At 43.7% G+C, this 13,422-nt stretch overlaps 1 protein-coding gene across 1 annotated transcript in view; it reads right to left on the bottom strand.

The window, feature by feature from the left end:
• The window catches only part of T265_03782 (hypothetical protein), a gene marked incomplete at both ends in the record, with an annotated part of 36,259 nt that extends 32,765 nt beyond the window's left edge, over nucleotides 1-3,494 (bottom strand). Inside the window, one exon of the mRNA XM_009168335.1 lies at nucleotides 3,468-3,494. Coding sequence (XP_009166599.1) covers nucleotides 3,468-3,494 — 27 coding nt within the window. The remainder of the gene's footprint in view (nucleotides 1-3,467) is intronic.
• Nucleotides 3,495-13,422: the final 9,928 nt, after the last annotated feature.

The raw sequence follows: 13,422 nt of genomic DNA, 5'->3' as shown, positions 1-13,422 counted from the left end.
TTTTTATAAAATAATACTTTATAATATATAATGTAATATTTATACATTATATTAACCTAATTAACCAAATAAGTTATTATTCACGAATGGTAAATGTGTAGTATTATTGTCTGGTCTGCCTTATATTCGCATTTCTGATGAGAAAAAACTTAATTAACTTAATTAATTTTACTTTTTTCCAGTCGAAATTTGTGCTGTATAGATGGTATGTATGAATCGGTCTTTCGGTTATTCCCGTGGTACATTCAAATGCCTAAGCAACCGTCAAAGGCTGGGGTCTCAAAGAGGATAACAGGCTCCTAAGATTCATTTGGGACTTGTAAAAGCACACACTACTGCTATCAGATGATCCGCGGGTAGATTGCCTCTATTTAGACTGTAACGTTAGCTCGACTAATTCCATTTCGGTTCACAAACAAGATGTTTTCAATTCAAAATCAGATTGATAAAAGTAATTGTTCAACTGTAGCATCGTTTCGATGCCATGCCACCCGAAAAAAGTATCAGGGATACTGGCAGGTTGCCCAAGCCCAGACAGAGGAAGTCGAGAGGCACGGGTCGGTTTCGAGCCATGGACCTTCCGGTTAATAAATTCGTATTCTAACCACTGAGCCATCTCACCAAACGAGCAGATCAGACACACAGACTCTTGGAACGGTATGGTGATGCTGTCTTCCGGGTGAACTGTAGGGCAAGCGGTAATGAATTTTTGTACTGGTGTGGGATAACAACGTTTATAGACTGAGCTATACGGTGGATTATCTCTGTTGTCTCGAAAACCAAACTGGCTCAGAAATAAAATGCCGTTGGCATGGGATGAAGAGAAAGGCCGGGTGGCAACCACCCAACCCGCACTCAAAATAAAGAGGTAAATCTCAACCTGCTCCATAGTATTCACAAGTGGTTGAAGAAATTATGTTCTGAGGCTTTTTGAGACTGATGATATTATCCTCTCCAGAGGTCGAACATTCAGTAACAAAGGCCCGGTTTAAACTTAAAAGTATGTCGGAATCACACTAAGTAGACTGGGATAACTTTTCGCCGGTTTTGCCGGTCAATAGTCAGGAAAACCATTGGCTTTTCCATGAAGCATGGTCTCAATCTGTCTTGCCAAAAATAATCATCACCATCAGTAAGATCGTACTGGCACTTTGCTCAGTGGTCACTATTGTATGACACGTTATATTACCGTTGGCTACAACCAATGTGCAGACATTTGTTTCAAGTTATTTCCAGGAACTAAGCAATTCTGCCCTTTACCCATTGCTTTCGGCTTGACAAAAGACGTCACACAGTTGATCAACGGTCGTTTCCAGTGCATATGCGGCCAGTCAACACCCATGCTTCGATAGATTCGCATTTTGACCGTGACCAACTTCACATGCCGGATTCAGTGTGCGCGAACTCGTTGAATTTCAAAAAGCTACTACTGCACACAGTGTATTCTGAGAACATTTGACAAGATTGAATACGGACGCGCTATGCTAAACTGGAGGTATAGTTGTGAGCCAAAAACACTGACTGCTGGAATTAGCAAGGCTAGAAACTATCGTCTCCTTGGTTGAAAAGCAAATGGCTGGAGATATTTAAGTGTAACATGCCACATTCCATAGCGAGTCTGCAATCCCAGTGTAATCAAACTTCCTTTTATATCCCCGCTCTCTAATTCTATTCTATGTATCCTAAATCAGTAGCGTCTTCTCCGCTATTCTCAGCTCATGTTTCTGTAGTGATGTCGTTCCGCGTGGCCAACCCAAGGATTGCGGTAGTGCTAAAAATCTCGGTGATAATGAGGATAGAGAATAAGTACCATTCCAGTTCATGCACTTGCCGTTGTAACCCATGTCTTTCGTACTTAACGACAATGAGTATTTTTGGAAAACCAAAGGTCTTTCTGGTTATGGCCACTTTTAGCCTAGGAGTAGCAGTCCAGAAAGTTGCTAACAATACACATTTAACTTCTGGTTTGACCAAATATAGGAACTTCTAGAACTTTGGCCCCAAAATGAATAAACCGTGTTGCACGTTAGACCACCTTTCGGTACCATGCCGAGTCGGTAGTAGAGAAAGGTGTTTTTTTTGGAAAACAATTCTTTGTCCAGCTGAACACTAAATGAGGTGAACTATGGTTTTCCTAGGAATGTGAAAACAAACTGAAGCTGAATGACTAAGTAGTGGTATCTAATGAAGGCTGTCTCTGAATCGAATTCCACTATGGTTGTATTGCATATGAGATTTCGTAAAACAGACTGAAGCATCTACAAATGGTGAACGTGAGTCAAACGTGGATTTTAGAAACAAATGTAGCAAAAGCAGTAGCGCGCTAAATAACCTTCTCATTGTGTCAACTGAGTAGCTGGCACGTCAGTCTGGGTGAGCTGAGGGCCTAACAACTCCCAAACAGGGCTAACCACCCCGTTCGCTTTCAATGTCCTGGTTACTTTCAACAGTTTACAACAACAAACCGTACATTGTGCAGTCTCACTCGTGGAATTCCATTTTGCCAGTCCGGTCACTAGTGTTAACCTTCTGGCATTTCCGCGAGGGTTGGAATCTAACATCATGACGCCAGAGCGAGTCCTGTCAACTCTGGACCTCGACGTCCTCGATGCATTTCCTTAAGCGTGAAATGCTGCCTCCTAACGCCGTCTTCAGATAGTCCTTTGTGCGTCAGCCAACAATAATCAGATCCGCCGAGCCAACTACGCCACTATCCAGACCCTATAATACCAAAGGCGGGAAGAGGCGGTGTCTGCTGTTCTCTAAGGGTCGTGGAAAGTCCTGTGCAAAGGTAACGGCCACATACCTCTTGAGGCCGAGCAGTAATGGAGAAAGGTGCTTCGTGCTCCAAAACACGTGGATACCCGGCCAGGTATGGCGGTGCTACAATCTGACTGGAGTTTGGTCGAGTTGGCTGTATGATTGGCTAAATGAACAAGTCGTCACCTAGAGAGATTATTGAGGCAGTTTTGTTCAAGTGATAAAGCTGGTATTGCAATCAACGTTCAAAAGAGAAAACAATGATGATTTTTGGACACAAAATAGCAGGGCGACAACGTTCCCAGCAGACATTTTTGCTAAGCCTAGGAACTCGTCGTTTCTCTGGCCCCTATTTTCAAGTGGAAAAGAGTCTCTAACCACCGACAACAGCTGCTGAATCTGCTGTATGAGGTAACGCGTACCTTGTTGAACCGGCACCAAAGGATTAAGATCAAAAGGAAATACTTGGCACCGAGGCTGACATATTTGCTTTGCCCAGTCAGATCCACTAAAACACGCTCAGAAGGTTGACAATTAGCTCAGACAGTATATTCGTGGATGGCTATATCTACCAAGAAAGACACTGACCAGCTACATCCACGCCGGTAACCAGCATACTGGAATCGGTATCGTACGTCAGAATAAAACCCTTTCAATGTAGCAAAGAGCACGTATGGAAAAAAACCTCTCCACCCAGCGCCGAGTACCATGCAATATGGCACATTATTCCGCATTCAGCAAGGTTTATGTGGATCTCAGTCTTCCTACTTGAGTCCGAAATTCATACGTTAACACCAAGCAAGAGCTACTGGCTGCTTAGGGCGATAGTCTGTACAAGAGCTATGACGGTCGGTTTAAGAGAAATAGTCGCGTTATCACTCTCGTTCAGATGGTCTGTGATTTCAGCACTTTTATTTCTTCGGATATGCATCCAAAATATTCAGTTCCGGTGCAACCACTTTTGGACGAGAGTGGCTGAACGATCGGTTGAGGAAACTGTGGCCAACCGGAACGTTTGGTGTTAATTGTGCAAACCTGCTGTATCACGCATGATGCCAGATATGCTCTTCATAATCGGATTGCAAGGGAACTCACGAAAGGTCCCAGACATCCGTCTTCGAGGAGTTGCGAGTACCTACTTTGGCGTCTTATTTCAAGCCTTACCTATTTGCAGTTCGAGAGCGTCAATTAACTGTGATAAACGTGAGCATAGTCTCAAACGGGCGCGGACTGATTGTGTGGAATGCTATAAAGCAGAAGCACAGTGCTGATGATTGTTCCACGCCATCACCTTAGCTCTACGTGTGATGTCGACTTTTTGGTCCAACAACCGATGATCCTTTCTCATCGATTTCCTCAACCCGCCAAGGCCGTTGTTAGACTGAGACTTCCTAAGGCCATAATCAGTGACTTCTCTTTACTCGGCACTTTGGGTTCTATGCGTACTTACGACATTTTAAGCTAAGTGTGTTCAGTTTTGCCACTGGCTTTGACACGGGGCATAGTATGACGGACACTTTGTGTCTGGTGTACGAGTCTTTACTGTGCTACGTTGTACTGCGCCTTGAGGAACATCCAGCATTGCTTGTCCTTTCTTCAGTTGCTGGTCATTACATGTGTGTTTCCATACCAAATATGCATACATACGTTGGAACCCATCTTGTCTGACTGGGACAATTGATGGCATGCATTCGAATGGAACGATTTCCTCGTATTACCTAATATTCTCGTGCACATCCATCTACTTCTATTACCCGGATCTATGTTTGTGACGATAAACGGTAAAAGGTAAGCGTGCCTTATTTAAAATTTAAGAAGATTACCATCCGTTTGATCTATGAAAACCTACCATGACTAAGAATTTGGCACTTCAAAGTCCAGATAATTTAGCGGAAAAATCTTTAACACTAGATCGAGCAAATTGCAGGCCACAGAATTGAACGAGTAACTGAGCTGTTGGATCTACTCTTCTCTCTGCATTTGCACTACAAAAATAAAAAATTTATGAAACAATTGCCGGAGGTTGCAAAACATAGATCTCAAAACACTTGTTCAGGCCTTCTGATGGATGTCTGTCTGTGCTACACAGCTGTTTTCTCCTCAGTGTATCAACTTCTTGCTTTTCTATGTAAGTAGCAATCAATAGCTTTTGGGTTAATGCAAGCATTTTTGGGGAAGCCGTAGTGTCCACGCAACTGGAAATCTGAAATCTACCAATGTCAATTGAAAATTCTCATATACAGTGTATTGATCTTGGCTGAAATCGCTCTTCTGTGTACGATTTGTGATTGATTCGTTGCAGTATGCATTGATCAGCCAAAATTCTGATCAGTCTTGCTCTATGAATCTCTCGCGAACATGACACATCAGTTTGGGGTCTTTGGCGATTAAACGGTACCCAAAATACACTGATAACAAATTGTATTATACATATTACGAACCCATCATTGGTTCTGCGCATGCATCATCAGGACCTTCGAGGACGGGCTGAGGGTCATTTGTGTGATTGTTTCTACTTTGAGCTGTACTTTTTAAGCTGTACTGGATGCCACCCACAAAGTCTTAGCAAAATCTCGGTTTTTAACCACTGGCCATTCTAGGACAAACTTTGGTTTAAGTTGTCCCTTTTCTGGACATACTGCAATAAGCTGTCCAGAGTAATTTTAATAATAATCACCAGGCTTAACGGCCGAGAAGTCCATTTAGTCCTAAACAAAATGAACATATCAAAAAACCTCTGAAGTTCCAAAAAGGCTCCTGAGAAGACACCAGTCGTAAACGGCGGCAGATAAAAAAATTATATCCAAAGTCAGAAACTTGGCATGTGGTGTGCCCAGTGGTAACTCGTTAGCCACAGCACCCTGACAAAATATGTTTTATCTCATCGCGATCTGAAATGGATTCTTCTAGTGGTAAGTTAGGCAGCAATTCAACAGAAGCCGGGAGCAAGACCTAATGGAAGCAGAGGTATTGATCAATACATGAGGCCACGACACCAGGAATTACCACACACCAGTAAAGACCCAGTATGTCGCCAGTTGATGAGCTCACCACAGATCATCTTAAAAATTTAGCGCCTGTTGGAAATACGACCCAAGAAATCTGGGTTGATACGTTCATCACCAATAGGGAAAGCCAAAGTTTTGAACACTTATGCCGCTAATTTACCCCATGCAATCCAGGCCACAGTTTGTCTGCTCCTAGTATCTGTTCCCCGGTTGCTGGATCACTGACTTGCACTTCTGCCATATTGTCCTACAATTCTGTCAGGAAGAACAGACCTCTATCATTTTCCCTTGAAGAAGGCAGAAGGTTTTTGTGTTTCACCTTAGGTAGACTTGATTTAACCCGAAACAACAACACTTTATGGGCAATTGAAGTCAATTAGCCAAAACACATGCATTCATTTGAAACGCGACTGCTGTAACCATAAGACCACAAGACTTGTACTGGTGGTATTACGGCTACTAGTTTCAGTAACACAGAATCCTGACTTCAATAAACTAGTCGAATCACATGCACAAACAGAATTTAGTTAACGTAAGGGGTATGCCCACTGCATCTCTACATCACACAAAAATGTTCGAACATCACCAAACGTAACTATGCTCATTGACTACACTTTCACTGAATCAAAGCGGCTTAAGACTCCAAATGGAGGCGTGTTCTTATACAATTTCTTAACAAAGGATAATCCTAAATCAAATAAAAAAGACGTCCAATCACTCTTTTCGAACTTCTGGTCGCGCTATGTTTATATATCGCTTTGTAGGTTTATTACACGAGGCCGTCACTGAAGTTCTGTGGTTCGATTTTGTTACCACCATCATCAGCGAATGCAAAGCCTTAGTAACAGAGAAAATGAAAGCACGCATTGATTGTCTAAATGATTTCGTCTATTACTCAATGGCTATAATTTTGCACATTCTACCCTGTATACAACTTCGGGAGTGGTGTTTTACTTTAGTACCTTTCCACTTCCAAAGGTCAAGCCCGTCCACATTATTTGCATCCTACATTATGACCCAATAATAATTCGGGGAGAACAATTTTAACCGGCTGGCCTGTGCAGTCAACTGTTCAGATGCAAAAACAATGATTGTGTTACTGGTGGATTTAGCATAATGAATAAATAGCAGGGAAAAACGGGGATCGCTCTGACATCATTTGGCGATCACAATCACAAGCATGATTGCCACTGTATCCATTACTTGTCAAAATTGGTGCATCCAAATTGCTTACCATGTATGTTGGATTCTTTCCCGAAACCGGAGAGCTGTGGTTCCGAATTTCCACTGTGTGGCAGAGAAGCACAACCGTTAAAAATTCTCCTAGGGTTTTTGGAAGTCCGTCGTTTAGCTCTACTACATTAGGAAAGACTGCATTTCCAAATATTGTTTGTTGTGCACACTCTTCATCTGAATGTACTGTCCGTTTTCTTCCCTGATAAATTTTCCTGTCATTAATCCAAAATACACTGTTATCCAAGAAAATACTACATGCTCTTAAATTCAGTTCATTTAGCGTCAGAGTCCCGGTTTTATCACTGAAGAGGAATTCGACTTGGCCAAGTTCGTCAGTTATGTCGACTGTGTTTGCCGAACTTCCGATACCTTTTTGTGTATCAAACAAATATGGATCATGTGTTATTAGGTATGAGTTCACAACCAATTGCAAGTCAACTGTAACTTGAAGAATCACTCCAAGCAAGTAAATGGCTATGAAAGAAAACGATACGGCAGTTTTTACGTACGCATACCTTGTAGGAGGCTTCAGTACTGAAAACCACATGGGAATTGTCTGATTTGTGTCCCAAACAGTGGATAGAATTGTCAACAAAACGCAAATAAACAAATATGCTGCGAAGCACAAGGCCAGTAAAAAACTCAGCTTTCCCTCCCGTGAACCATACTTCCGAGCATTCTTCCTTGAATTCATAGATAACTTTGTATCCTTTCCGGTATAGACTACTAGGCCAATAGCACTACTGGTATTATATATTCTTGAGCCACGAAAAACAATGTTTTCCATGAGTATTGGAATGGAACTTTCCCCCTCAGTTGAGTCCACCATGATCAGATTTCCTTCAAAACGATTCAAATCAGCATTCGGGGCCTCATAAGCGACGCTTACGATTACTGGCTTGAACTGGGTTACGTCTCTTATTTCCACATCCTCAGGGAACATTGATAAAATTTTCCTGTAGACCTCATGAGTCTTTGATAAGGCAAAGTGCGTTTTCACTGAAGTTTCACCGTCTAGATTGTTTGTTGTCAGGCGAACTTCTCTGTTAGGTTCACTTGAAGCAAGCAGAACCATATCACAAGGAATCTCTTGATTGGCAACACATCGAAGCACGTGGCCGGCACGCAAACGCGAAGATATACTCCTGGTCCATACAAGTTTGCTGAACTCTAAATCAAAATCCAAAACACTAAAGCGTTGGTTATTAAGGCGTTTGTCTTGAATGTGTCGGAAAATATCATAAACAGCTTCTTTAATGAGGGAGATAAACAGAGAAATAACGAAGAGGGCGACAAATGCAACCGCGTTTGTAGCCTTTGGTTCGAATATAAACAAGAAAGAAAAACATAGGAATATAAAGTTTCCCACAAGATGAAGTTGCTCGAATAAATTCAGAGCGATGAAATTCCACCAAGTATACCTTGAAGTAACGATTCTGTTATCTCCAAATGTATTCAACGTTTCCAACACCACGGGTTCAACTGCTCTCAAACCGTTTGCATGTATTTGTCTTGTAGATTGAGTTGGTTTCTTACGTCGATGCAAACAATAACGCATCGATCTGTGAAACAGCGGTAGGACAGTCGCTTCTGTACACGCGAGGTTATGTGCGCCGTTTGAAGCTGTTCAAGGTGAATTTCAAGGTTAACTGTTATATCGGACTTTACTTGTAGGCCAGATAAAGAATTTCACAGATTGACGAATTGGTAAACGGGTCGAGGCTTACGCCCAAGATTACCCAGTCAACGTTGATCTTGTCGTTCAGCGGCTTCAGATCACCTAATGGGCAAAGGCGAAAAAGGGTGTAGAACTACACTCTGAGTTCACGGCGCAGCACAGAAGCCTGTCAGGGCGAGGTGTTACATAAAGAAGCGTCTAAAAGTGCATCGAAGGGAGTACCAGATGTGACTTCGACAAATTCCGGAGGTGGGTTATACCAAGCACCAAATACTCGAGATGATAAAAATTGCTGCCCAAAAAGTGCAATCTGAGCTTCAAAAACTTGCCTTGTCCCCACCGTGTACTAGTTAGGTCAACGGCGAAAACTCTGTTGGCCGAAACTTGTTCGAGCAGAGCTTAAATAAGCATCACGCCTCCTCGGTGGTCACGTTACTCCAGAGTAAGGAGATGATGCACCGCTATACGCCTTTCATTTTCCGCGGCTTTAAATTCAGTAACCATTTCCGTGACAGCTGTTTGGACACTTTCAATGAGGGTTATATCGCTCTTGCGTGCACATTAGACAACTTGTTAGCATATTCAAAGAGTGGCTTGGTGTAGAGCCCGTAGAGTATCTGGAAGTTCATGCGCATTATACGCGAGATGGTGCTTCGAAGCGCCTGGAGAATGGGGCGATTTGGGCCGATTTCTAAGCGTACATTGAGAGGGACATGTTCGAAGAAAGCCAGATACCCAAATTTTTTTGTCTGACCTCGTAATGTCTTCTGATCCATTCTCACCGTACACGACAAAGGAAGGTACCAGTCAAACGATAACTGCTTTGCGGCGTCCACGTCCGTTTGGAGGGCAATGGCGATTGGAACCCGGGATTTCAAGTCGTCCGCAAAAAGAAGATACTGACATCAAAGTACGTCTGGAAAGTCATTGAAGTAGATCAGAAACCACAGTTGTCTCAAAACAGAGCCCTGATGAGCTCTAATTTAGACGGGCGCCGAAGAACAGTAACTGAGGCGGCTTTTAGTCGGAATGTTCTTTCTGAGGGTAACGCTCTAATACAGTGCAGAATTTCCCCCTTGAATTCCATAAGACTCAAGTTTGTGGAGCCTGAGTATCGGGAGATCCAGGTCTCCCAAAAGGAATTTTTAGGGTCATTACATGGGTTTAACATCTACTTTTGGAAGAGGAACCTTCTTAGGTCGAATCTGCGAAGCTTTTACAGCTAACCACGCAAAATTTTTTCGTCCCCACCAAACGGACTTCTTCACAAGAGGGTCAATTAAGCCTTGGCTACATGCTAAATAGTCAAAGAATAACAACTTGATTTATGTCAGATGAGCCTGGGTTAATCCAGGTGTCTAGGTCTTTTTCGCAAGAGACTTGCTTTATATCAAATACCTCACTACAAGTATGGGGCTCAAGCTTAACCTGATTAACCTACGTGGGGCGCAGGAAGGCACGTGCAATGAGATCTCTGAGTCCAATTTCCCACATGTAGCTGTCTCGTTCAATACAGGCAGACCTCTGTTACCGTTTGGGTTTCCACTGCTAACCGAACAAGTGGTTTGTATACCCCAAAGCTCAACCGCCCATCTCTTTGGTTTTGTAGCTTTAGTTTAAATCATCTGTTCCCAACATTATTATGTTGGCAATTTTCACAAGCGAACTCAAGCCTGATTTTTCAGCTCCTTAAATGAGCTCCCTCACCAACCTCAGTCATCAAACGACAACACGTCAGCTTGCAAGGAGTAGCCTTTCCAGAACAAACCCAATATAGTCACCTCGTTCTCAAGTTACTGGCGCAGGTTCATGGTTGTTGCAACTTCATATATATTTAAAATTGCCTCCAATCTTGAATGGCTGCCTTCCCGGTTAACAATTCAAATGGACTGCCCTTTTTTGGACTGGTGGAATTGAACCCTATTTCAGTTTTACAAGATATCTATATTCTCCGTTTTTCTTACCACGCAAATCGTTTTTACCGCTCTGGTTATACTATTTTTGTACCAAATCCTTGGGCAGCTATATATTGTTTTAATTCATGAGTTTGAGACGCGGTTTCGTTCACGCGTTGACTGTTGATCCATATCGGCTTTGCTTGCCTTTTGGAGTACCTCACCGTTTGTCGAAAACCGTTGAGGTTTGTAATTTTGTATTCCGTGTAACTACTTTCATTTTTTATAGTACAGCACATTTGCGTAGCCATTCGTTCGGAGTTTTGCCGGTTTGGTTGCTAACCTTGGTGCTCGTTGCTCAAGAATTCGAAACGGTCGTTACAGTACTCAACGTTGACAAGCGTGGTTCTCTGGATGCCAATCACCAGGTCAATGTCGGTCAATTCAAAACGAGAAGAAGAATTTGAGAAGAAAGTCAGGCAAGTCGGACACGGTTCGTTTTCAGCGATGAGCTCTAGGGCTAGTATAGCTTCTAAGATTAGTTTGGGGAATTCGGGGTCCAAAGCTGCTTTATTGTTAGCACAGCTTAAAGAGAGACAACTTAAAGAGGAACTCGAGCTTGAGTCGGAGGCGATGAAAACTAACCATAAAAAACAACTCCTGAAGGCTAAAGCCGAGGTGGAGTTGGCTGAGCTGGAAGCTTCGTTGGCTGGAAGCGAAGACGGCTTAGAGCAGTGCAACCGGTCAGGTTTTTTAGAGTCCTCAAAAAGTCGCATCAAAAGCTATGTCGAAGATTGCAGAAAGATGGTAACGCCATTGAACTCTGAAAATCGACATAGTCTCGGAGTAGGAGAACGACAGCATAATGGATTAGGTGACTTCCGTCATCTGGAATCCATTATAGAGGGCCTGGAGTTGCCTAAAATCGGCCTCATGCAGTTTGATGGTCAACCCAGGAGCTATTGGAGGTTTATGCGTCAATTCGAGCTTTACGTCGAATGCAAGACCCAAGACGAGGGAAAGAGGCTAGTACAATTGGTAAACGCGTGCTCCGGTGTAGCCAGGGAGGCTATCGAAGATTGCCTCCTGCTTCAGCCTGCGGAAGGATATGAACGAGCCCGCCGCATTCTGCACGAGTCTTTCGGTAGGTCTCATGTGGTTGCTAGAGCCCTGATAGATGATCTCATTAAATGTTTTCGTTCTACCTCGTGTAAGGCAAGAGATCTGACTCAGTTGGCCTTCAAGATGCAGAGTTGCGAAATAGCTCTGACTCAGATGAACTACAGTGCAGAACTGAGTTCCCTGGAGAATTTGGATAGGTTAGTGAGGTGCTTGCCCAATACTTTACAACACAAGTGGGCGGAATTCGTTTACCAAACCACTCATGATCGGGGAGAGCCAACCTTCGCCGACCTCACACAGTTCCTTACTCAAAGGGCGAGAGTGCTAAGCAGTCGTTACGGCCTTCTGGCAGAATCCGTTACGCAGAAGGACCAAGGTGTACGTGGCCAAGCTGTTACAGATGTAGGCAAGAGCAGAACCGCTTGGAGTCATGCGATCGTTTGCTCAGATCAGGCCCCACTGTTGAGCGAGATCAGTTGTAAGGTTTGTGGTGGTGAACACCGTATCAGCAACTGTGAGCGCTTTCTGTCCTTCGAGCCAGTGGAAAGATGGTCCACCTTAAGGTCTCTCAATGCCTGTTTTCGGTGTCTTGAAGGCGGCCACAAAGCGAAGGACTGCCAACTGCAATATCGATGTGGGGCGGATGGATGCCGAGCCAAACACCACGCTCTGCTACATTCGAAACCACTAGATAAAAAAGCAGAGTTAGTTCCTGTAGTCAAAAGCAATGCAATGACTGACCGCAGGACGGCTGTTTCCCTAGGACTACTTCCAGTTCGTCTGAGAGGTCCTTCGGCAGAACTGATCACGTATGCCTTCTTAGACAGTGGGTCCGATACAACTATCGTATGTCATAACTTGCTGCACCAACTCGGCATAGAGAGTCATCGAACGCCGCGTGAAATACAGACAATCAGTGGATCTTGTTTAGCAGTTGGAGAATCTGGAAGTTTCGAGGTGTGTCCACTTCACGGTGATGAGGTTGTTTTAGTGAAAGGTGCTTCAGTAGTATCTGAAATCCTCCCATCATTAGTCGTGGATTCACGCTCGGAAATCGCAAGTCGCTGGGGTCACCTGAAAGAATTGCCCTTTGAGGATATTCCTTCTAAATCGGTTGGTATATTGATTGGCTGTGACGTTCCAGAAGCTCACTGGGTGCTAAATCAGCGTTTGGGAGGTCGAAAAGAGCCATTTGCCGTGAAGACACCGCTGGGTTGGGTTATTCTTGGGCCAGTGGGTCCAGGTAATCGTGTGGGAGTCGCCGCCAGCTGCCTGTCGTCAGCTGAGCTGAAAGCGGGCCCAGCAACTATTAACGTTATTTCTACTCGAAGTGTTTCCGAGCGTTTGTTTGCCCGATGGTCTAGCTGGTTTGTATTGTTGAAATCAGTTGCATGGTTGAGGCGCTTCATCCACTACATCATGCACAAATTTGGAAGGTCTGGCGTCATGCCGTTTATAGGTCACCTACAAGTGAAAGAATTGACCAAATCTCGGGTGGTCGTTACCCGTCAGGTTCAAGCGGAAGTATACAGTGATGAGTTAACTCGTTTAAAAGCGAACGTAGGTATCCCATCGCATTGCGATTTAGAAGAGTGGCTCACCCGACGTTGGAAACAAGTGAAGTATTTGTCGGAAGTTTTCTGGAATAGGTGGATGAAAGAATACATTCCAACGCTTCAGTTACGCCATAAGCGGTTAAGTCGGAACAGAAACCTCAGGGAGA

Source organism: Opisthorchis viverrini (genome assembly GCF_000715545.1).
Source record: "Opisthorchis viverrini unplaced genomic scaffold opera_v5_60, whole genome shotgun sequence".
In the NCBI taxonomy this organism is placed as follows: domain Eukaryota; kingdom Metazoa; phylum Platyhelminthes; class Trematoda; order Opisthorchiida; family Opisthorchiidae; genus Opisthorchis; species Opisthorchis viverrini.
This window is presented reverse-complemented; position numbering and strand designations above follow the sequence as displayed.